At 39.8% G+C, this 25,942-nt stretch overlaps 1 protein-coding gene across 1 annotated transcript; it reads right to left on the reverse strand.

The window, feature by feature from the left end:
- Positions 1-150: 150 nt before the first annotated feature.
- On the reverse strand, positions 151-25,544 carry pdgfrb (platelet-derived growth factor receptor, beta polypeptide). Its single transcript, XM_026358029.1, has 23 exons — positions 24,845-25,544; positions 15,809-15,883; positions 15,064-15,372; positions 14,629-14,886; positions 13,828-13,958; positions 13,356-13,518; positions 12,418-12,598; positions 11,246-11,361; positions 10,997-11,120; positions 10,612-10,823; positions 10,040-10,134; positions 9,768-9,900; positions 8,854-8,958; positions 8,426-8,536; positions 7,657-7,813; positions 7,350-7,516; positions 6,007-6,119; positions 5,608-5,730; positions 5,158-5,269; positions 3,741-3,840; positions 3,536-3,641; positions 2,614-2,906; positions 151-1,696 (listed from the first exon to the last, which is right to left on the reverse strand). Exons 2-23 carry the CDS (start codon positions 15,855-15,857, stop codon positions 1,549-1,551), a joined length of 3,306 nt encoding a protein of 1,101 aa, XP_026213814.1. The 5' UTR covers positions 15,858-15,883; positions 24,845-25,544; the 3' UTR covers positions 151-1,548.
- Positions 25,545-25,942: the final 398 nt, after the last annotated feature.

A 25,942-nucleotide genomic window follows, 5' to 3' on the forward strand; every position in this document is an offset into this window, starting at 1 on the left:
TGGCATTATATTAATAAAACCACAGCAAAAAATATTTTCTAACAGCATTCGTGTTTCAAGTTACTTTTACTATTTGTGAGCTGTTGTGTGTTGAGCCAGATGAGAGCCACTGAATTCACATGATCCATAAAAGAGTCACATGCCCAGTAATACTATGATAATACACATTTATTGTCACATTTAAAACATATAAAATGACACATATAAAAAATAAATTTGTAAACGTTAAGACCTTTGGTACCATAGCTTGTGATACTGTGATTTGTACATTGTATTTTAAATTGTGTAACACATGATACAAGAAAAAAAAAATACAAATGTGTTGTATTAAATGTTGAAACATTGTGTAAGTGAGTGTTAAACAATGCAACACATGAATAAAAGTATTATTCTTAAATGTACACATATGGATATCTAGGTTTCTTGAGTACAATAGCCCTTCACATCAGCAAGCAATAATAGCTGCAAGATATGTCTGTCAGTCTAAACTACGGCACTCATGTGTGCCATCTTGTGCTAAGGCAGTGATATGCTGAATGTATTATTTTCACAGAAACAGTCAGAAGCCTGGATGCCATAACTGCTGTAACAGCCACATATTTTGTCAGTTGTGGTTTTCTATCTTAACCATAGTGTAAATATATCTTTATAATGAAATATCCACATTTTTCTACAAAAAAGTGCAAATCTGGCACAAAACTATGCATTAATAAAAAAAAGTGTTTGAGATACAACAAAAAATTCAACGCACAAAATTCACAAATGGCATTTGTATCCCACACCCACAAAAAAATAAAAATAAAAGAGAGAACTCACCTATTCTGATGCTAAGGCACGTAAAACTAAGTCAGCCCTTATAGTAAAACAGTGCATTTCTGCATTTCACATCCTACAAAAAACATTTTATGCAGAACTTTTTAGTACAGTGAAAAGAATTGTTGGTCGTACTGAAAAAAAGGGAAAAATGCAACAGAAAGCTGTAATTCACTTACTTTCTTTCCACATCTGATGGTGGCTTCATACCTAAGGTCACCGATGCAAATTTAAACTGCAATTCTTCTTGTGTGAACAATATTTTTTTTGCATGAATACTCATTGTTTACTGTTGTCTTACAAAACAAAAATCACCCACGTTTCCAAGATGCACACTTGCTGTGTTCAATTGAGCATAAAATGATAACAGTCCTCAAAAGTCTCTGGCTAAAATGGAAAATACAGTGAACACATGTCTACTTACTATAAACTGACTGTATATAGGTATGAAGGTACCGTATCGTCTTTGCAATATATGTTTGTAATAAACAACTGTATGCTAACATCATGTTCATTAATTGTGTGGTTTTACAGATACAGTATTACACGTGAAACAAAAACTGAAATAGGGACAATGCTTTTAGTGCTTAGTGGAAAAGGATTGCCTTCTCAGTATCAATTTTGCTACATTCTAGTTGAGTTACGTTCCCGTTTGAATGCAAGTTAATAATGTTTTTTTCAAAGACAAAAAAAGGGATGTGTTTTCATGTGTTTCCTTAGAGTTTTACTGTGTAGCTACAGGAAGCTGTCCTCTACCTCTGGCGTCCCAGAGGAGCCGAGCAGAGCATCTCTCTCGCTGCTCTCCTCCAGCCTGTCCTCTTCTGGAAGTGTGTCAGCAGTGTCCTGAGACATGGAGTCAGTCTCTTCCTCCAGAGCCAGAGAGCTGAGGGCAGGAAAAAGGAATCACAACTTCACACTGTGCACTTAGTCACGTATGACTCACTGAGTGACAAGACATGGTCTTTATTTATACATGTCTCTTAGAGGTCTGACACTGGCATGTTTCTACATTCGAGTTATATATTTACCTCCTGTATTCACCAGGTTTGATTACATTTAAACAACAAATGGTGCATATTTGGATTTAAATGCTCAGTACTTCAGTATTTCCGCTTAGCTTAGTAAAAAGATACATGCTGAGGAACCCTGTGTTCTTACTTCTCACTTATACACACCTCAAAGTAGAATCACTAAAGTATTTCATTAATAATCAATTTGCTTATTATTATATTGTTGTTATGTTCCAGAAAATGGTTTCAAGTTTGGTTTATTTTAAGCCCTATCTTACATCTTTAAAACAAAATTTGAGAATTAATTAGTTCAATTACCTTGTATTTGGCCACATGGTGATAAATATTTATTTTGATAATTCTGTCTGATGCATGACGTTCTAATGGACAGTCAGTGATTCTGTCAATATGTTCTGCAATCTAAATATAAGCAAAAATGGCCTCACTGCCTAAATTAAAAATGCTGAATTGTAGTATGTTATCACTCCCAAACTGAATGAAACTCTTACAACATTAAAAAAAATTGACCTAAGTTACAGTTAAGTTAAATTACTGGTATTAAGACCATCTAATAGGATTATGCATTAGGACCAAACTTGCAGTTTTAAAGCCGATTTGTGTGTTAAAATATGCTATAAAAAACATGTCTCCACGTCTACTTCCATAATACAGCTATTGTCTTAGCTCAACATCTGGCTGAGTGGGTGTGTGATGGAAAAAAGCTGCTCTTGTTAAGCAAATACATCCTCGTCTTTCATGCAACCCTAGTTATGCAGCATCTTATCCGTACCTTACAGGGCTTTCCGATGGCACGTCAGAGAAAACTTCCTCCGGCTTAGGGTCTGGGATGGGAATTATGTATTCGTTGTATGAAGTTATAACTTCCTGTGTATCCGCCTCTTGTCTGAACTCTCCACGGGCCGGGCTCTGGTTGTAGAGGTCAGGGGGTAAGGAGACGGTGCCAGGGGAAAGAGAGCTGAATGACGGGTTGGTGATTGGAAAGGGTGAGGATAGTTGGGGTTTGGTGCGGGCGACTGCAGGGTGGTCACTCTTCATGAAGTTGTCGCTGACTTGGTTGTATCTCTACGTTAAAGATACAATAGTTTGGTTAACTTGTGGAATAAATAACAGCACAATTTGCTGAAACTCAAAGATGTGGAGCGCAGATCTGAGCTATTGAGCATCACACCTAATAAAACTGTGGTTTAATTTGTCTACAAAACTTTTTCTGAGCCAAATAAACATGCACAAATTTACAAGGTGCAATTTCTCAGAAAATACTTTGTGTGATATATTTAGTTTTGTCTTCTAGACCCAGACATAGATTATACACAGGCTGTGCAGTCATTAAATTAACATTTAATTCACACGTATGTTATTGTTAAATTTGATTAAATTAGAATTTGCATAGTCATTGTTACATGAAAAATGAAATAAATTACTTTATATTAATATCAGTAAAATGTATTGCATCCATACACTTTTACTAATGCATTCAAATCCAGGGATAATTTTAATTTAGCAATTTGTTGAGGTGAAGTTGAAACAGTATGAAACTGTATTATTTTTTACTTCATTATCTCAATTAAATGTGAAATCTGAACGTGCAGCCTTGCAAGTATCAGTGGAGTGTGGCAGGAAGTCTACGCTCACTCACAACAATAACAGAGCTCAGTAGGCCTGGATACTGTAGTGATGTTTGAACAAAATACCTTTTTATAGCTGTCTGTCAGCATGTTCCCCACACTGTGCACCAGAAAGGAGAACTCAGGCCTCTTCTCAAACTTTTCGTCCCAGCACTTCCTCATCACATCATAACTGCAACAAAAATAACACAGAATACATGTACGTTTGTCCTGTTTTTATGTCAGCTAAGAAGAGTTGTTGCAAAGGCTCTAAAGTGACAGTGGCACTTACACTTCATCAGAGGCATGGGCTGGTTTGGCCATTCGGTAGCCTCTCTTTAAGGCACTGTAGAATAACTCATTCATGGGCAAATCGGGGTAGGGTGTTCCTCCTGCAGAAAACATTTCAACGTTTAAGCTGTCAATCAGAAACCTGCAGTTTCCTTTGAGAACAATTAAACTAGATCTCACATTAATCTAACACTGACTAAATTAATAATTTAAAGTCATGCACACAGAGATAGTAAGTAACTAAGTACAATTTTGAGGTAACTATACTTTACTGGAGTATTTCCATTTTACGTTACCTTTACTCAACTACAGTTGACAGGGAAATGTACTTTTACTACATTCATTTGTCTTTTTGTTACTAGTTTCTTTTTGCAGATACTGATTCTGAATAAAAATATATACAATCAACTTACAAATTATTTATTATTATAGTTTAATTAATTGCTTAAATAACTATTTTTTCACCTTTGAAGGTTTGTCGAACAAATAAACAACAGCATCAAATCAACACTGTTCAAATTATATTGACTTGAAATCAATAATACTTTAAACAATACTGTTTTACATTAAACCTTTCTGTTTTCTTAGTAAAGTAATATATTTAGAGTATGTAATAGTTTAACTTGAGTAAAGACTACAACATAGATACAGCCCACAAAATGGATACAGCTTAATAAGAACATATCAATACATCGTGTTGATAGACAGTTTAAAATCATGTTTGTGTAGTGGAGTATTTTTAGGCAAACACTTTTACTTGAGTTCTGAGTTTGCGTACATCACCTTGGTGCACACAGAATAACGTTGTCTTAACCTACAAGACACTTCCCATATTAAATGAATTTCACAGATTTTCCCAGAAGTGCAACACAGACTGCTTATGTTGTGCAGTGATTTATTTGTTCTGACCCAGATCTGTAACAAAAACGGATCAGAAAAGTCCAGTGAATGTCAGACTGAAGCAGTGAAGCACAGAGAATCTTTGGTTATCACTTACAGAGGTTGGATTGTGAGTTTGTTTTCCCCTGCTCAGGCTTACGCTGCACATGCTATGAACTGTCCCCTTTGTTTCCATGGTAGTTTCAAAAAATCGTGGGAAGAGGTTTTTAAAATAAAAACTAAAAAAGAACAGCTCACAATATACTCAACAAGGAAATGTTGATTTCAACGCTTAACTGAGTCTAATAAAATTGAGACCTCATATGCGAGTTCAAACAAACTGGTGTGTACTTGTGTACTATCAGACATGGAATTTGAAATTTGCTATAGCTTTGCACACTTCTATATGATGTCATTTTAGCCACCTGGAAAGCATACAAATTCCTCTTGTGAGTAAACCTGCTCTAATTTTCATTTAGACTTTTATGTGTGTGAATGCATGTTTGTGTGGGTGTCTGAGTGTGAGTGTTTGGACTGACCTAGTGTGAAAATCTCCCAAAGAAGAATGCCAAATGACCACACATCACTCAGGGTGGTGTACAAATTATGGAAAATACTTTCTGGTGCCATCCACTTCAGGGGCAGGAAGGTCTGAACAAATAAAAAAAAATAATAATAAAATATGTGACAAAATTAAGAGCTATTGAAACAATCAGCAGGGTTAAAAGACTCCAGTTTGCAGGTAACTGGATCCTTTTTGTAGTATTGTCATTGGCAAGTATTCATATTTTAATATCTATTTGTATATATTTAAACACAAACATCATATTAACATCATACTCACTGACGCTACACAATAAAGTATCAAAACCGATATGAACAGTTTGGCGACATCTAAATGGAAGTGCTGAAACATAGACATCTAAGATCATGCTGAGAGAGAGCAATAAAGTGTTAATGTTTTCTATGCAATAATTTTTGCCACTTACATTGCCTTTGGAGATGTAGTTGGAATCATGCATGATGTCTCTGGCCAGGCCAAAGTCACAGATCTTCACCAGTTTGCCCTCACAGATCAACACGTTCCTTGCAGCGAGGTCACGATGGACACACTGTGGTGGAATAAAATCAAATTAACATTTTGTTGTAACAAAAAAAAAAAAAAAATGCAACCACTCCTCTTGAAATGGGGCTTAAATGTTGGGTGAAGCTGTTTCTTCCCGTTTTAGTCTTTATGCTAAATTAACAGAACCACTGTAGTTATAGAATAAAGTGACAACAATCATGTCACCTAACTCTCTGCGATAAATTGAATCATGGGCTTTTTCAAATTGTCCATTAGAGGTTTAAGATACCAGCTAAAGAAAATATAATATTTATTATCTTACATTCTTGGAGGCAAGGAACTCCATCCCCTTTGCAACTTGATAGCTGAAGCCCAAAAGATCCTCATAGGTGAGAATAGGAGAGTCACTGACGACCAGATCCAATCTGCCGCCACCTGCACACAATGACAAGATAAAAAAAAAAAGGTGAGGAGCACCACATGAATGAGGCTGTTGTCTTGTTGTTGGAGGAACTCTGTCCTGTGACTGCATGGCCTGATTGCCCTTAATATGCTGTAACATTTGTCTGTACATTCTCTATGGTCTTTGATCAAAAAGCAAACTGCAATCATTGATTTACAAGGATAAAACAATTAATCTGTTCATTCGCTGATTAAAAATAGCACTGTTGACACATTAATACAGATAATGTCCAGAGTGTTCCTGCCCTGTGGCCAGCAGGTGGCCTCACATCAAACAAGTTTATTGTGTTTATTGTGCAGAATTCTTCATACTTATTATCTCTTACAACGCAAAGAATGCATAAAAGCTTCACAATGGTATCCATCCCAAATTACGGCAGCTCCCACCCCCCTCCGGCAGGCCTAAAACCTGTCATTACCCAAAAAAGTCCAAATAGCATGGTCTAAAGTGTGGGATTTTTTAGACAGAGACCTAATAAAATGGTGCTTTGTAAAACTTAAATGTCTAAATTTTGCCACAGTAGCACAACTGCTATGCACGAGTATTTCACAGCAAAATATCCTGGGGCTCTCTGACCTCAAAATGACAAGGCAGTAGCCTAAGTATTTATTACAGTGAGTTTTGTCTGATTGTTGCTGGTATCAGTGCCTGAAAGTATTCATTGTGTTCGGTTACATTTAGGACAAGAACTCCGTTGAGAAGACAAGAAGACTCCCTCGAGCAGATGCTAACGGCTAGTATGGCAATACCTATTTCTAGTGCTTTGTAAACAATTTATTTATATTATATGAGCCTATAAAATTAAATGATGTTGCTTCTCAGTAAAGTTGTGCTGTGCATCAGTGTGTGGACATTTTTATGGATCCTTTTCTAAATCATCGGTGAGGTGTGGAAGGTCCCACAGAAGGTAGTAACCAACCACTTTCCTGATTTAGGCCTACTATGCATAAAACTAAGCTTTTGCAATGAACAGTATCATAAGGTGAATGTTCAACTTTAAAATGGTACCTTCATTGATAAATTTCATGTAAAAATAAGAAATAAATGCAGCTTTCTTTCTGACAGAATTATGATTGTTACTTATTGGCAAGTTAACCAAAAGATGAATCAATTAAACAAAAAATGACTAGAATAGAATAAATCGTAATGAATTAATTATTGTTAACTGCATCATTATCATTATAGACACACAGGGCTCACACCTTGTTCCTGATAGATGTCTTGCTGGTAGGGAGACTCGTATGGAGAGGGCTGGATGTCTGCATACTTGATGGTGTCTATCTGCTCCTGCATGGGCACATAGACTGAAAGCTCATCTTTACTCATGTCCATGTATCCGCCGTCACTCTCACTTCCAAAAGACACATATCTGGAGAGAAGCGGAAGGTGTTAAAAAGAACTAAATGTATACAATGACTATACCTTTATTATTATATGACTGTATTTCTCTTAGCTGTCTCTCAGTGACAACACAGAGATTTCAGTGGTGATGGTGTTTGCTCTTCTCACCCTTTTCTCTGGCTGAGCGGAGTGCTACCTCTTGAGATGAGGCCGTCATCATCTTGGTTCTTCTCAGCGTAGTACTGCAGGAAGGTGTGTTTGTTCCTGTGCAGGTAGTCCACCAGGTCGCCATAGCGACAGTACTCTGTCACCAGGTACAGAGGACCTGATTGGTGGAAGGAGAACATCAAACACTAATAGCACAATCATTTCACTTAGGCAGGACACATCAACTTTTGACCCAACATAAACTTACATTAAAAACAGTATTAATCTAGTTTAAATTACTAGATAAAGGTCTTTTATCTGGAAATCCTTAAGAGAAATGTAGCACTTCTACAAACAACACTTTGAAAATTATAGATAAGCAGCTTTACTAAAGATAAAACTTAGAAAAAGTTGTAAGTGTTATTAATATTCAGTTCATTAGTCAATCATACTGCACTTAACTACGTAGCTTTAAATTGGACAGTTTTGGACATTTTTTGTTTGGACACTTCAGAGATAAATGTCTGCAGACCAGAAGTGAACATTTTCTTCCTTAAAAGGATGTTGAAAAGTGGCAGCATTTTTGGCTTTTTTTAGAAAATTCATTGGAAAATGTAATATATGAATTTGTAGTCCAAAAAAAAAAAGCTGATGAAAAAATAAAAGAAAAAACAAATGTCTCTGGGCCCTTACACGTTGCCTTTAGCAACAGTAGGTGCATCAGCCTATTAAACAGTAAGCTGCTAACTACTTCTAATGCATAAACAAATAAAATGTACATGATGCTCACCATGTTTGGTACAAGCACCTAGCAAGTTCACGATGTTGAGGTGAGGGCCCAAGTGGCTCATGATCTTCAGCTCTGACATCAGGGCTTGAGTCTCACTCCTTCTGGCTGTGGCTGGATTGAGAGAGAGAGAGAAAATGAGAGAAAGTGAGAGATGTATGAAAGGTAGGAGAACAGGAGAACTAAACATACTGAAACCAGGAAACACTGTGTCCTTGCCAAATCATTCAAAGGCCCACTGGCTGAAACTCCAACCACACTGGCAACTAAACTAAAGCTCAGCAGGCTGCTGCCCTCTCTGTCCTCACAGGAATATGAGACTGGTATCACAGTGTTTGACAGCTACGCGGGGGACTCTACTGTGGTCGCCACATTGTTCACACAAATGCACACATGGCTTTCTGTTGTGTTTTTTACACGGCATGTCTTACATTTCAACATTTTCACTGCCACTTTTGTGCTGGACTGGGAATGAGTGAGACCGTATGCAGTTGCCTCGACCACCCTGCCAAAGGCTCCTGATCCAAGAGTGCGCCCTGAAACACAAAGAAGGGCTCAGTAGGACAGGGTGTGAATAGAGCACACATGAAACCTGAAAAGGACGACATTTGTGTTCATTAAAATATAACAGTGAACAGAGGCGGAAGTGAGATTAGAAACTGACAGATGGCAGATGATTGTGATTATTTTGTTGAGCTGGCGTCAAACTCACTATTAACAACATGTCAGCAAACACAAAGGTTTATAAAAAGCTATAAAAATTAGTTGAGCAAAGACGACAAGTTGAACCAGTTTTATTTAGTATTCTACAGCTGACTGTGCACAGATAAAATAAAACACCCACAGCACTAAAGTCACCTGGTGAGAGCTTCAGTCTAATTTGTTCTGACTTGAACTTCACTAAACAACAGACTGAATGGACTGAAAAGTATTTTAGTCATGTTAATTATGTTAATTTTGAGGATTAAATAAATATAAATGTATCTGCTTAGAAAATATTTGTCACCTTTTTTATTATTACTACATTATTATCTTTTGTTGTTGTGGTCTAATTAAGTGTTAAGTGTTTTCAAAGTATATAGTCTATTTATGTACTACCTTTTTATTTCAGCATTTAACATGTCATGTCACTATAGTATTGATGTATTTATAAATGCATGTTGCATTCAAATCTATAAATAAAACTAACGTCTTTGATATAAATAAAAAGTTATTTTGATTACTATAGGATGTTAAAAATACTGCATTCTTATAATAACTTAACATGTCCGCATCATATTTAACTCACACAGAGGAAATCTGCAGAGAAATGGACATACAGAACAGTACTGGCATGAAGACTCACCCAGCACCAGGTTGTCTCGGGGCATTTCCCAGGCCAGGTCATAGGGCAGGTGGATGGGATCCACATAGATGTACTCATGCCCGTCCTGGCTCACAGACTCTATCACCTTCCATCTGATTTCATAACGAGGCTTCTGGGAACACAGAAAAAGGTTTTGCTTTAGATTACAGCCAGCAACCCCAAGATAAAGTCAAATTTTAATTGACATTATTTTGTAATTTACTATGAAATAACTTGAAAAACATTCAACTGGTTCAGTTTTTCCTTCCTACCTTCCTCCATACAGCGATGAGGATGATAAAAGACATGATAACGATGACCACTAAGGCTAAAACAGCAGCCAGGACTGCCACTTGAGAGAACAGCGCTGCAACAGGCAGAAGGACACAAAACGTTAGCCAGACGGAAAGTAAAGTCATTCATTCAAACTGAGGACATTTAACCAAGTTATCTTGATTTTCAACAGACATAAAACTGCACTTTATATACATGTTGGCAATAGGTTTCTAAATAGTGTGAGTGATATTCAAAGCTTAAGTACAAATACAAATACACATATTTTACACTGTCTCACTGCGTCTCTATAAACTTTTCAGACTTAAGTCTTGCTTTCATTAGACCACCGTGTGTGTGTTTACCGGAGTGTAGCCCAAATGTGATGACAACGCTATCTTTCATTATTTTCATGTTTTAATTATGTTATAGTAAAGCAGTACACTGCACATTTACAGAGTGACAAGAGTAAAAAAGCATACAATATAACTCTCTATAATTTTAATTTCCCTTTGGAAATTCCTTTAAACCTTTAAACAGACACTAAAATGAGACTCCGTGTGACACCTACTGCTGGATACCAGTTTGACGTCTCTTCTGTCCATGAGCCCAGCTTGGTTGCTGGTCTCACAGCGAACGGTGACCTGCTGGGGTTTGTGGAAGATCATCTGACTCCGCACCTGGCTAGTTTTACTGGTCTCATTGTAGCTCACGTTGGTGTGAATGCTCAGCTTCTCTGGCTCTGGCACCAGAGGTTTCCACAGTGCCGTCTGGTTGCTACACCTGCAGCATGGACAGGGCGTGAGATCAGCATTTTGACTTCAAGTTACAGTAGTTTAGTGTAAAGTCAAAGCAGATGCTCGGGATTTGAAAGCAAAATAAATGTAGTGTGTATGGTCAGCCCCCTAGTGTTCACTGTGGGATAGTTCAGGAACAATTGTAGTGGTGTGACTTACTTGAGCATGCTGTCACAGCTGTACCACTGTATGGTTGGGGTTGGGACCCCCTCTGCTACACAAGTCACCAAGTGTTTTTTGCCTGGGAGGTGGTGGTCAGTCAGGTCTTTAATCTGAGCGGGAACTACACACAAAAGGGTGCAGCGCTCATTAATTGTTACTGACACGGATAAATGTACAAATAAATGTCAAAATGTACAAAAACACCTTGTACACTGTGATCATTTGTTTCTTGAGACGGTCGCTCACCTTGGACCTCTAGGTTAAAGGTCACTTCCTTTGAGTCATCTCCATTGGTAACAATGACAGTGTAAAGGCCCTTCTGCTCCGTCCTCACTCTCACCAGGGTGACAATAGTGACATAACTGTAATAAAGCAACATGATTTAAATGTGAAGAAATAAAAGAGAATTTTATAAAAAATTTTATTACAAAAATAATTTGTAAGAGCAAATACTTCCTCACGTGTATGAAACAGAGATTTGAGTGATATATGCAAATCATTTCTGCTGTATTGCACAAAATGCATTTGTGTTCTGTGCAGTATGGATGGTTCACCCTCCAAGGAATTCATCTTCCATCATAACTCTATAAGCTTCTTTTTTGTAAACCCCTCCTAATTGCTCGCAATTGCATTCTGCATTATTTAGATCCTGTGCATGGTGTCAGCCTTTTCTATCCTATAGAAAACCCTTTAACAACATTATCTTGTGAAACAAGGCTGTGTAATATTTAGAAATATACACCAGCAAGTCTTGAGAGGTAAATTTTCTATAAGTATCAGACCTTTCTCGTGGCCCAAGCTACCGAAAGCTGCAGCTCCTGCACAGTATGTGTAATTAATTGGTTTATTTTTCCTTATTGATTTAATTATGAGATCATGCAGTATATCTGGTTACGATGTTCCAGTGATGTCATTATACATTTTGTAATTACTTAATAATGTTTTTATCTTATATGTGCTATCATGTTTATAATGTGCTGACTGTTTAATGTCAACAACAAAGATGTGGAACTGCTGCATTTGGTGTTTCTGTTAAGAAACAGACCCCTTGTTTGACTTTGGTCTTATGCCTGACTAGATGCTACGTCTTTACTTTTACCGTGTGTTGACAAAAATGCAAAAACATGGTCGTGCAATTAAGGCTTTGTTTGGAATTTTGGTGGAAGACATTTGTGAGTTGTGACAGGTATTTTGTGTTTATGGTTCCTGTGTGATGAATGATTGAGTCCCGCCCCCCTCGGGAGTATAGTGTTTCTCTCTGCTGTGGCCTTATCTGGTGATGACTGACAAGAGTTAGATGTCTCTGGAGGCTATCACCATTACTGAGATCCACTGCTAATTGTTTAAATTGAGAGCTGTTCAATTGCAATGTGGTCTATGAGGCTTTTTAAGGTCTTGATAAAGACTGGAAGTCTCACCTGATTTCTTGGTCTTGCCTAGTTATGATGGTTTTGTCACCCTTGATGGTGGTCCCATCTTTGCTCCAGCTGACCTGGGGGGGAGGATAGGCCTCAATCTCAACTCTCAGCTCCACGTTCTCTTGTAGCTTGGCTGAAATGTTTTGCTGGTGAGCAGGCCTCGTGTGCACAAATCCTTGCTCTTATGGAAAAAAAAAAAATATCATTAGCAACATGATGACTCATTTTGAGAGCAAATAAAAAATATTTTTCATTGTTGCATACACTTGTTTGGTGTCCACCTTTTGCAAAGCTAAAGACAGTGCACTGTACGGCTGCTATTCATTGTTAAAACATGTCGAGGGCCAGACAGTAGCTGTCTTTTCCACTAAAAAGTCTAGAAATAACTAAACGGTCCTAGTCTCCATGGAGCATGGCAGTTATTCAGGGATTTCATAAACATAGTGTAACACACCTCGCTGCATATAGAATAAGCATTCACAGATCCAAACACATTTAGTGACTGTCAAGAGACAGAAAGCAAGACAAGTTTGGATCCTGCTTTTATTGGCTTGGTTTAATTTCTTAGAAGCTGAATTACTGCAGCTAAAACTGGTGAAAGTCAAAACACTTGACTTCATACAAACACTTCTGGTGAACTTGAAGTTTATTTACTTGCAGTAAATTCAGAGTCGCTTTACCCCAAGGTCTGAAATTCCGTTTTTAAGGTATCATTCACGGCATTCACACCATGTCAAAGTTTATGTCACACTTTGAACAGAAATAAATGGAACTGATCTTCATTTCCTTAAAAAGAAGCACCTCTCTCACCTTGGCTTGCAAAGGTTTAGATAATAAGCAGCCTTCTCGCTGCCAGCGAAACACAATAATAATCTGGCCAGCATCAGTTTGTTTTAGTTGTGTGTGTATGCGTGTATTAATGTGTGGGTCTGTCTAACCGAGCACACGGATGCTGACGTTGGCAGACGAGGTGTGGCCTATAACACTCTCGTGGACATGGCAGATGTAGCTTCCGCTGTGGGCAACAGTGGTATAAGGGAAGATCAGGCAGGAGCGCATGTTCATGTTGGACAGCACCTCGGTCAGTGGTTCAATATTCATCTTAGAGAGAGAAAAGACATGAATTTCATTATGTTTTCATATCAGGTTTAATACTGAAATCTAACTGAGTTGAATTCAGTTTGTTGATCTGTAGCAAAGATTATACAAAAGATGATAAGCTGAAATTCAATGATCCATAAAGGTTACCTTCTAAAATCAACTTATTACAAGGAGTACAATTTTACAGAGGGATGAAGATTTAGGTGTGTCTCTACATCTTGATGTAATTTTGGCTCAGTCATGAGACCTGAGAGAGATCACTAAGGGAAAGCTGAACAAAAGCGTTTGTTCTGCTCCACTCCTACTCACCTCTCTGTTGGGGATATCCCAGGAAAAATTCACTAGCTGCACTCCTTGCACTGTGCAGTTTACTGTCAGCGGTTCGCCGTACTTCAAAACTGTCTTTGACGCACTGATGTAGGCGTCAATTTCCTCTGGGACTGGGTTGGGAGGAGAGAGTGTGAGGGAGAGAAAGAAGGGGATTTGTAAGAACAACATGTGGACTGGCCTCCTTCATTACTAATCAGTCATTAGACTATTGAAAAATAAACCCTGAATCTAGTATTTTATCAAATCTCCCTTATAAGGAAGTTACAGGTAATTGGCTCTATCTCAGATTAAACTGTTTCATCTACCTACAAAATGTTGATCATATTGCCCCAAACAGTTTGTGTAACAATTTTGAGTGTGTCCTCAAGCCATATGTGTGCGGCCAAAAGTATTCAGCTCATTATCTCTTTATTAAAAAACTGTGGGTGTCTGCGCACCCTCCAGTAGCCACTCCTCCACCACAGGGTTGAGTGGTAACCAAAGCATTAGTAATAATATGGACATAAATTATACTTGTGGACAAAGATCTTTGGCTATTAAACACATTGAACTGTATTATTTGTTGACGGACCTTTTTTTTTTTCTTATCATCAAATGTTTGGCATAGACTCATAAACTTTTATAGTTTGGGTGTAGGCTGAGAATTAAAGGGGCCAACTCAGTGTGCGTTTGTGGGTTCTCTGGAGTTTCAGCACACATGGGGGTGAATCAATTAAGACCACATTTTTATTTTGGAAAAGCCCAGTTTCTCTAACCAATCTCCTCAACCTGAACACTTACCAACAATTTGAAAGACGTTGAATTCCTGAGACTCTTGCACCTGTCCATTCAGCTCTCCATGACACACATATGTTCTGTCCTCCACCTGTGCTTTGTAGCCCTCACTGGGAATATACAGTCCCTTGATGGGTGTGTCAGAGCCCCTCTCATACAGCGTGACATTAATGCTGGGGTTGGTGACCACGCAGGGGATGATGCTTTCTTCACTGGTCCTACTTACCATGCCATGGGAGCTCCCAATGAACCACACATCAGGGTCTGGAGACAGATAACCAGACTCACTTTACATTATAAGTATAAATTGCTGTATCTACTTTGCCTTGTTAGCATAATTTAGCATTACTGTGTAATGTTCCCTGTGTCAGATCTACATCTCCTTTATCAGGCAGTACTCCTATAATGTTATTGGTCAATAATAAATAAACCAGACCTCACCTGGGACAAACACAGCCACTTCCTTTGTCTCTTCAGTGTTTTTATCAGTGCACTGATACACCCTTGTGTCCCTCCAGGTTACGTTACTCAAGGTCAGAACAGTAGACGTAGAACTGCTTCTTAATGTTTGGTAGTTTGCAAAACCATGATCTTGGAAAAAGTCTGGCGCATCTTCACTTTTCATCTCCCAGGTTGTCTCCCCTGAGCCGGAGCAGGTCAGGGTGAGGGAAGAGCCCCTTGCTAGGACGAACTCTTTGTCACCAGGTGTGATCTCCAGGGAATGCAACTCAGTGCAGAAATACAGAAGAGCTGCAGTTGACACAACAAAGAAAAAGGTCAGGATAGAGGTCAAAGAAACAGCAGCAAGAGGTCAAAGGTTAGATCAAATCCGTTCTGTTGCCAAATGATGAAGGATATGAGTTGTCTGCAGCGCATAAGCATGAGGATAATGATCCCATGTCAGTGACAAATGTATTTAATGTGAGACATGTCAGTTTCAATTCATCACAGCTACAAAAAAATCCAAAAACAAAGTTTTTAAATGTGGGCATTCTTTATACTATTACTGTATAAACCCTGAATGAGACTTTGGAAATAATCCATCCTCTCATTTAAAGTTTTGTTTCATTATGTTGTAAAAAAAAACATCACTAAAGTTGGCATCATGAGGCAGTATTACTGTTTTATTACAGATTTAGAGGTTTTTTTGTTGGTGTATAGATTGTTATTCAAATTGAGTTCTCACCTGTAACTGTGACCGTGAGATGCAACGTGAACACCGTCACCCTCCTCATGATAGAAACCTTCAAAATACTTTGTTCTGCAAGAAAAAGACAATTCTGGTTAAACCATCTGCATCATTTAGCCTGACATACAGACACTTTCAGTCAAAATAACAAAACAGCAGCAGCAGGATCTAGTCTGACTTCACCCTAATGAAACAGTCCAGCAGTTAACATCTGTCCATGAGAGAGATAGTCCTTCTACATATCTTGATGGATTGATTCCTGCCCTGTGGAACCCAACAGGTCGGGAGAGTTTGGAAAATAAATCACATTGCATGTCAGAACAATCTGCTTCCAATCAAAGCAAATGACATAAACTATGCAGTGCTCACGCTAACAGGACACAAACAAAAACCGTTTCATTTGTTGTTGTCGAGCAGCGGTCTTTAATGGTTTCTGGCCTGCGCTCAGAGTCCGAGGTGCAGATGCAGCTCACTCTGAAGGTATTTGATGCCTCACTGCACCAGGACAGAGAGACAATGTCTGGCTCTTTTTGTTCCTGGTTCACCAGCATTCTGCCCACTAACAAACGGGTCACTGTGTGCAGTTTTGCAACACACTCATTGGCAACAATGCTGGGCCCAGCTATTCTAGAGTCATGCTGAGCCATTAATTGGTTTGGGTATAAACAAAAGTGAAAATGAAGGCGTTCACACATGCTGCTGACACAGGAGCATACGTGGAGGGTTGCTGTGGTTCTGTGATAATAGTGTTATTTCATGTTGTACGCCAATGTGACATCAACATCTCTGAATTAATTCAACAGCTATTGAGGTCAAAGGTGACTTATTCTTAAGACTCTCTTATCACCAACTTCAGCCAATGCTGGCCGCGACCCTAAAATGCTCTTAGAATGAGTAAGAGGGCAGCAAAAAAGATAGAGGAGGGGAGGGGTGGTTTGTTGTTATGTTTGGGAAGGGGGTGAAGGCCTGCAGTACACAGACGTCTGGAAACAGTTAGGGATGGATCACAGGCCCGTACACAAGAGAGTGGGAAAGAGAGAGAGGGCGGAAGAGTGAGTCTTGGGAAGAGCGAGGGTGGAGGAGGAAGAAAAGGAGGGGGCGAGTGGAAAAATTGTGAAATCTATCTTGCCACAGTTTCTTGATAATGCAAAGCAATTTTCAATCTCTATTTTAAGAAGTTGGACTGTGATTAAGCATTATGTAATTCAACACATGTTTTGAACATGACATTTCCCTATCAGAGATTTACTAACTGAACATGAAGGGGCGCTTCGCCTCTAGGATCACATCTGCTTTATAAAAGTCGTGGCTTTTTTGGGGAGTATAACAGAGACGTGATCAATTTAGCAGTGGTGGTGAAGTGCCAAATGTTCCATGACTAATCCAAAGACAGTTACTCAAACCAGATACACGTTGATTCTCTAAATTAACTGCCTTTGGCACTTCCGGTCCCAAAACGAAAAGCTCTTGAGTTGTTCTAAAAACATGACTGGGCCATTTCCTCCCCCGCCTTCTGGTTCTAATAAAAAAGGGTGAAGGAGAGATAGAGAGAGAGATAGAGAGAGAGAGAGAGAGGGAGAGAGAGAGAGAGGGAATAGAGAGAGAGAATAGAGAGAGAGAAATACCATTTTTTCTTTGAGTTGCAGCTGATACACACATAAACATTATTGCTGGCACATAATGCATGGGGCATGCCAGCATAATGCTAAAAGTCACACTGCACACACAGGCATACACCCACCCCCACCCACCCTCCATACACTATCTCCACACACACACACACACACACACACACAAATAGACCTCTCCCTCTTATCCCCCCTTTTGTCACTGGTGTCCATGTACAGTTCACGTTCCCACAGTGTTTCTCAAAAACTTTCCCAGGACCAGTGATGCACTTGGGACCCTGCTGGTGATGACGGCAAGAGCGGAGGGGTCACCTCACCCCCCAGGGGGGAACCAGCAAACACCAACGAGTGACCGTCCACTGAGGAAGCCATACATCAGTGCTGAGTAGAACCAGTAACCTCAGAGTCAGTGATGATGAGTTTGAGCGACAACAGCCAAGCGCAGTGACGCCAAAGGCATGTGTCACTTGGCAGAATGAGAACTAACAGTATTGTGACTGGCAGCGGTGTCTTTGCTGTATATCTGCTGAAAGAAGCCAAACTGCTATGTTAGAGCTACTGTAGTATGTGAATCTACAAATGTGAGATAAGAAGAAAATATTCTTTCATCTAGATGTGTTCCAGGTTTTTTTTGGCGAGGTCTTTGAAAGTGACGGAAAAATAATGTTTGGCTACTGCTACATGATGAGGTTTTATGTTTTCCAAAGAGCAGTGGGCGACTCTATGGTCCTTAAAATGGGAAGTGCTGACTAACATCACAGGGCTAGAGAGAGCTAGGAGACTGAACGAGACTGATCCAACATAGAACATATGACATAAGATCAAAGTGGTACTTTAAGTGTGAGGAGACATTTCTTAAACGCTGTTAACGACAGGCTTCATTCTAATCTCTGCCAGGCGACTGTGTGAAGCTTATGAAGCTTTAAAAGGGTCAGGACACAAGTCAAGCTGCTGAGATGGTTTGGCAAGACTTCAGTGGCGATCATTCACACTTAACAAAAACACTTGGTAGCAGTTTGACCCCCATACAACAGTTGCTCTCTGTATGTTGAATGTATCTGTATGTTGTATCTTTGAATCGCGTGGTGTTTGCAACAATTTACAGCAAGGACTCAAGTGGCTCTCGGTCTTGATGAGCTCTTGTCATTAGGACGTCTGAAATGATCTGCAAAACATTTTTCTAACCCATATGTTTATTATTGTCTTTTGAATCTTTGAAATGGGATACTGCAGTCCCACAATGATCATGGAGGTCTGGAAAAAAAAACTGTGTTTATGTAAGTGATGGCACAGTAATCACCGTGAGGGATGAACTGTTATCCCGTTTTATGAGTTTTCCCACAGATGCTGGGAATTTGGTGGCTGATTGACCCTTTCCAGTTTTCATAAACAACTCAGCTACACTCAAAGTGTCACCGGCTAACAAGCAAGAAGGAAAAAAATCTACCTCAGCGGGATGCATGCAGCCCACGCACACCCTCAGGATACAACGTGAGTGTGTAAACTTGAATCCCTTAGCAGCCTGTAATGCTGCTTCTGGGATTATCTATATATACTGTTGCTGTATGTTTTATTTAAACATCTGGCATTGATGTTGCAGGCTTCAGTGAGGTGGGAACTGCCAAGTGTTTGCTTGAGTGTGTCCCAAGAGGGGGAAAGTTGCAAATTGAAAAAAAAAGGGGAGAAAGAGTGATCTATTACAAAAAAAAAGAAAAATGTCCAAAAGGCTTCCAGAAGTACAGCTGGTGAGCTCTGACATCCTGTACGGGAATATTTTCTGGCCTTGTGTGGGTGTAAGCTAATGATGCATGAATGACACGGCAGACCACCACAACCACCTATGACTGCAAGAGATGCCACAATAGGTGGCACCAGTTTCTCAAAACGCAACTTCAACAAAGAGAAAAACAGCCTTTTTTAACAAACGGCACAGAATCAGAAATGGGGAAAACCAAGAACACGGAGCAAAAAAACCCAAGAGAGAAAACAAAATCAACGTGCAAGAGCAGACCAATTAGACCAATGACAAAGCATGACAGGCTATTGACACACCACAAGAATACAGCACACAGAACCAGACAGTGGAAAAAATAGCAAAGGGAGCATGCAGACATACATAATAGAGTTTATGGGAAATGCCACATCAAAGCAGAGAGTGGGACAGCCTTACATCACAGACAGCACTGTTTACTCCACTCAAGTGTACAGGAAGCTGTGATCTGCAAAACAAACATCTCCAATTTAGTGGTCATTTCTTTCCAATGCAAACAATAATAGGAGTGAGAGAATATGAGCTATCAATAAGAGCTATCATTGTCACCGAACATTTTATTAGGACATGCAGAATTTGTCGTATTCATCTTTTCTAGTTTTCTTTTTCAGAAGGATGTTAGGTTTTCTCGACTTATCTCTGAAATGCAAGACTCTGGCGAGTTCTGTGGGAAGAAAATGACCTACTGTGTCTTTGTTAAAACAAACCTCCTTTTTTATCACTCATCTTGGACACACTAAACCCCCTGAGGGAAACCTTCTGGTCCCCTGGCGGCAGACCCGTGATGCACTTCTCCCACTCCAGGCAGCCCCTCTGTCCCCCAAAATGACTAATGCACATACTGTACATTACTGGAGCTGTAATAATCACTCATAAACTCTGGGATCGTGAAGGCAGTTTCAGCACGAATGTCATCAACACATTGTAGGAATGTGTGAGTTGCAAAAAGCAGGAAATGCTTAAGAAGTTTGCCTCTGTATCAAAATAGTCCATCATTCATGTTGTTGAAGATAAAAGAAAGACAGTGAGCCTCCCAGACATTTTCACTTTATTGTCCCCACCACAGACCCTCTTTTAGAAGCTTTAAGAAAAGAAGGTTGTCAAATATAGACTCAGATATTCTCAATCATTAAACCAAACACTAGATACATGACAAAAATACCCTCCATGTTTTGCCACTCTAGAAACTTTCGTGTTGTTTTTGGGACTTACTGAGCAGAGAAGTTCCTATTTGTTATTACGACATCTGGCTGACAGGAATAGTTTGTCAGGTTTGTCGGCTCACTTCCACTGACCTCCAACTATATTACACAGTAACACAGCTGGACACAGGACTTTGAAAATGTCTGTATCCGCACAAAACCTGCTGGCATCGTGTAACTTGAGAGCTTGAAGCTACACCGAAGCCATCTCAATTTTGCATTATCATTTTCCACAGAATCAAAGAAATCCCCGACTGTGATTCCTGTTTCTCTCTCTGGTTTTGCTCATTCAGCTTCTCACAGTGACTGTGAGGTCCTTCCTCAGAAACCAAAGTGAGTCTGTATTCAGGCAACATATGTTTGGGAAACTGTGGATGTTGGTTTGCGTTGTAAATGCTGTTTTTGTAGTGGCACTGGGGGGGATGTAAAGGGCTTCTGCGTAAAGCTGGTGGTTGTAGAATGACAGCCTCAGATGTGGCTAGCGTTTGATATCAGTTTAATGGTCTAATTTTCTACTCATTTGGCAAACTTAATGAAAGGAAAAAAAAACCTAAAACAACAGTTGTGGAAGTCGTGTCAATATTTCCCTTTTTGAACAGTAAATTGTTGGGTTGCTGCCAGTTAGGCTATAATTTCGTGCACACTTTGTTGCAGTTCTATCTACAGCAGATTGTTTTAATATAGAGGGATAACAGATATATTTGCTGGCATAAGACACACTACATCTTCCCACGTTTTCTTCTAAGACCTCCTCACCCACATGCAGGATCCATTACTCCAACTTTTCTCCTCTTTCCTGAGCACCAGCAGTCCCATGAACACTGGAGGGTATAACACCCCCAACCTGCTGTGTGAGAAATAGAGGACACGCACCTCTGGTCCCTTTACTCTCTACTCGCCCCAAAAAAGGAAAAGGAAACAGCTGAATACAATTAGGACTGACTGGATTTAAATTCCCCTTGTTTCCCTAAACACAATAATACTGAGGGGGGTGGGGGTCAGAGATTAAACATCAATCTAGGTGATAATTGGTGTCAGTTTAGATCATTTATAGCAGTTTCATAATATGTACTATTAAATAAATAAAATACATGTAGCTCTTATTATTTCCGTGTCACTTTCTATTCATGGGTAGCGACAAAACAGAAGCGAAGCCATTGATAAATAACAATGTAGTTCACACACCACTGCTCTGAAAGCAGCACATAAAATGAGAGAACAATCCAAATTGGTCCAGATTTCCATTGTGTGGGATATTCTTATCTTGTAGAGGCAACGGTCTGTTTTTTTGGTCCTGTCTTCTTGTCTTACTTACACTCTATCAACAATTCCTGCATGTTTTTGTTGAAACGAGGAAAGCACAAACCCCAGAGTGAAAGTTGCTCTTTCAAAGGAATCAGAGCAAAACTTCCTGCTGAAAATCTGTATTTTTCCTTATGCAATAAATTCAGAGAGGAATCATAAAAATGATAATAATTACTAATTGAAAACTGTAGCCATGTAGACACAGAGGACATAGATTCATAAATCTAATTTACTATAGTCAAAAGTGAAACATAAAAGTACTATTACATGTACTGCATTCACTTAATCCCCTAAAATGCTGCGTACCACTCTCACATCTATGTAAATACAAAATTAAAATGTTGCTAAACGATTGGTGAAATATGTGAATTTGTTTCTACCTAAACAATTGAAGTGAACATTATTCAGAAATCTTAGTTAACTATGCTATTATGAGGTGATCATGTGTTCGTTTTTACACAAATGAGTTAAGCAGACTTAAATACATCTGTTTTTATGGACATGCTGTTACTGCCAACTTCCATTTGGTTAATTCAGTCAACTTGTCTGGAAATGAACAGAACTTACAGTCTACAGCATTTTCATCTTTCATATCATGAAAGTCTGTATTAAGTATTAGAAGTCTGTATTAAGTCTGTATTTGTATCTGCTGCAATGTTATAAAGTAGCTTAAGTGGCAAATATCCAATATACAACACAACTAAAGTACTTTAAATCATCAGTCATTTTACATCACTCTGCCCATTTGTTTGGACAACTCGGCTGCACATGTAAAAATGGCACCTTTCCTTGTTTTCATTCTAACGATTTGGTATTATAACTCATAAAAGAAATATTTCCTCTAGGAGCTGTGCTGCAGGAGTGGTTGTGTTCTCTGAAGATGAGATGCAGCTGCCTGTCAGCTCTGTGTGAGTGGGTGAGAAGGAAAGAAGGAGGGAATGGGGGGGGAGGCCAGATGGACGGGCAGCTATACAGGATGCTCTATCGCAGCACCACTTAATGCTTGTACTAAAGCTAGATGACTCAAGAATAGTTTCTAAGAACAACATTACTAAAATGATGACCGAGAACGAGAAGGTCTGTCGTGCAAAGAAACAGCTCATGTTAAAAGTGAATAATGAATCACAAATCAGGCAAAAAGTGAACCACCAGGGAATGACTCAGAGGCTGCTGTGTTCAAATATAAATTATATACACTATGCATAATAAGCATCACATGACAAAATGTCTGAGAGCTCAAAAAACGTTCCCTAAGAGTAAGCTTACTCCAGATATAGACAACGTCACAATGGTTTTTCAGAGAGAGGTTGTTCAACAGCTGTGTGTTCAGCTCACGGAGGATAAATCACAAGTGGACAGAATGAGATCAGTCTGTTTCAAAGCTTGTTGCTGCTGAGCTCAAACTGCTACATTTTCAGCGCTCTGGCGTGTGTGAGCTGAATCAGAGTCCTGGCATGTTTTCTGCATGGTCATAATGCGAAGCACATTTTCTCAGAGCAGCTGGCATGCAGAGAGTCCATAGAGCCAGGAAACAGCTGATGATGAAGGATTAGGTCTGGGCCACGAGAACGGAGCCGACTGGGCCATGCTGCATCAGGGCCGAGGAGAGGAGCTCTGCTGCAGCACATACTAGCAGGCTGACGCACAGGGAGAAAAATCCCCACCAGTCAGGAGACAAATGAAACTTCACTATGTTTTACAAATCCATGCTATAAAGATTTATCAAAGTAAATCTACTGTTTTCATTTTGGCGCAGTGAAATGTTCAGCGAAACGCTTCCTGCAGATGGTCAAAGTATGATATGAATGCAATACAGTCTCATACCGCCGATGGTAAAAGTATGACATGCATGCAGTTTTCCAACAGCTCATCTGCAACATCAATAAAGGACGAACCCCGGACGAAAATATCTGCAGGGCCAGACGAGAACATAAACTTCAAAAGGAGACTCCTAAACGAAGAGGAGGGGGAGAAGCAGACACAAAACACACGGCAACACTGTTGTGATCACAACTGATGTCAGTCGAGATGCTCCCATATCAAAAAGCTCTTCTGTAAACAGAAGATGTATGTGCAGTTAACCAAACCAACAACTAAACATCGCAGCAGCGGGGAAGTGGAAAAGCTTTCAGGTGCAAAACATATGTTGGATTAGAGTGAAAAGTCATGCATGCCACATGTGTCCCAGCCATGAAATAGCTCTCATAGTTAGAATGTAACTCATAAAAACGTCTCTTGTGATGAATGCTCCGAGATGATTCATTAGATTATTTCTTACCAGCCATTGGATTTCCTTTTAAAAGGTTTTCCAAAGCATAAAGCTAGAAATGAAATTCAAGCTGGTATGTGTTATCACTAACAGGAGGTCCATCCACACTTCAGCACAGAGGGTGACAGGTTCGATATCACTGCAGAGTCATGTTTTTTCCATATAGCTATACATTGATTGATTTGTCAGGGGGAGGAAAGAGACTGATGGTTTAGCGTAGAGGACCGTCAGTTCACTCAGGGTGACTGGAGAGGGCTGTTTAAACAAGCCCTTTAGCAGTGAAGCACAAAGTGAAGCGCGTACAAACAGCTTGTGCTATAAAGCCCAGTGTGTGTGTATCTGGGACCCCGGGATGCCATGTCAAACGGGTTCTTTTAGCGAGAAGGTAAACATTGTTAAAGTTGCTCTATGTAAAGACTGAAAAGGTACCCATGTAAAGAGATGCAAGGCGTCTGACATGTTGGTATTTGAACAGGTTGCTCGCACTATTTGACGCTGTAATTCCTGTTGTGAACACATTCAACAACGTGGGAAACAAACACCACCAACAGAGGCACATTACCAATGACTACTGTAGCAACATCATCACACAACAAGACTTTAGGGCTAAAACCAGGCATTTATTTAGTCCACAGGTATTAAATTGCACATGGATGCAAGTTTCAATCAGTGAAAGCTACTGTACATGAACCAACAGAGTTGTAGGACGAGGTGTGTCCTCTCTTAGGCATCTATAAAATTTAGCATGCTTTCAATGCATGTTAAGTGAATTGGCACAACTTTGTACAGTCAAAAGCCTCTAAGCAGATGTGACTATAAGTAAATCCTTGACTGTGACAGAGGAGTAAGACATCTTACCTTCACAGCGATCCTGGAGCCACAGAAAAGTCTTCCCTCTCTGTTAAGGGACGTTGCCGGTCAGTAGTGGGTCTCCTCTGAAATCAGAGGAGAGTTTCTCAGCTGGTTGTCTCTACAGGGGCTGCAGCTTCACATGTATAGATCCCTCAGATGTTCAGAGTCTGAGGTTAATCTCTGCCGTCCCGGGAATCCGCTGGAGGAGGTACCACTCGGAGCCCCGGCTGTTTGTTTAGTCAAATCACAGCCCCACGGGGGTCTCTTCTCTCTCCTCTCTCACACTCTGTGAAAAAGCCTGTAAGAGCGCTGTAAGTTTCTTTCAAAGTAAAGTGTTCTCAGTGGAGACATGCGCGCACACACACACACACACACACTCAGGATCAAACTGAGGACAGAGTCAGTGGTCCAGCCCTGCTGAAGCTGAGAGAGAGCCGAGAGGGAGAGGAGGGACGGAATAGTGAAGGGAAGTAGAGTAAAAAACAAAGAGAGGGAACTTTAAAAAAAAAAAAAAAGGACTGAAGTGAGAAAGAGCGAAAGAAGCACAGGGAGCGAACTCACAGATACACACATCAAGTTATGCTTGTTGTTCTTAGGTAGCAGCTCAGCGGTCCCGAGCTGGAGTGATTTGTTTATGAATGGAGCGGCAAAGCAACTGGAGGTGAACTGAGACAGTCTCTGTTGGCAACAGCAATCTGGACCGCGTCTAACCCTTCCATAAAACAACAAACACAATAAAAAGGAAGAGAAAGAGCGAGAGAGAGAGTGAGTGAGAGATCCAGGAGGGGGTGGGAGGGTGGAGTGGGGGGGCTGTAAGCTTTTTGGCAGAGCTCATGGTGGCCTGCTTTGGAAACAAAGGTGGAAGTCTCGGTTTCTCAGCAAAATAACCACTTATATAATCGCACTGCTAGAATCAGGTGTAAGTGAGGTTAAAGTTTTATCTTGAGTGAACCCACTTCTCTTACACGTTAAATCCACCTCTCTGTCCTTCTTTAATTTCCTTTCTTTTTCCATTTATCCCACATGTACTAACTCAGCACCTCCCTCTGTCTTCACCCCCTTCTGTTTCTTTCCTCTGCTCTTTCAGTCTCGCTCTCTTTCGAA

The sequence above is a fragment of the Anabas testudineus genome, chromosome 10 (genome assembly GCF_900324465.2).
Source record: "Anabas testudineus chromosome 10, fAnaTes1.2, whole genome shotgun sequence".
Lineage (NCBI taxonomy): Eukaryota > Metazoa > Chordata > Actinopteri > Anabantiformes > Anabantidae > Anabas > Anabas testudineus.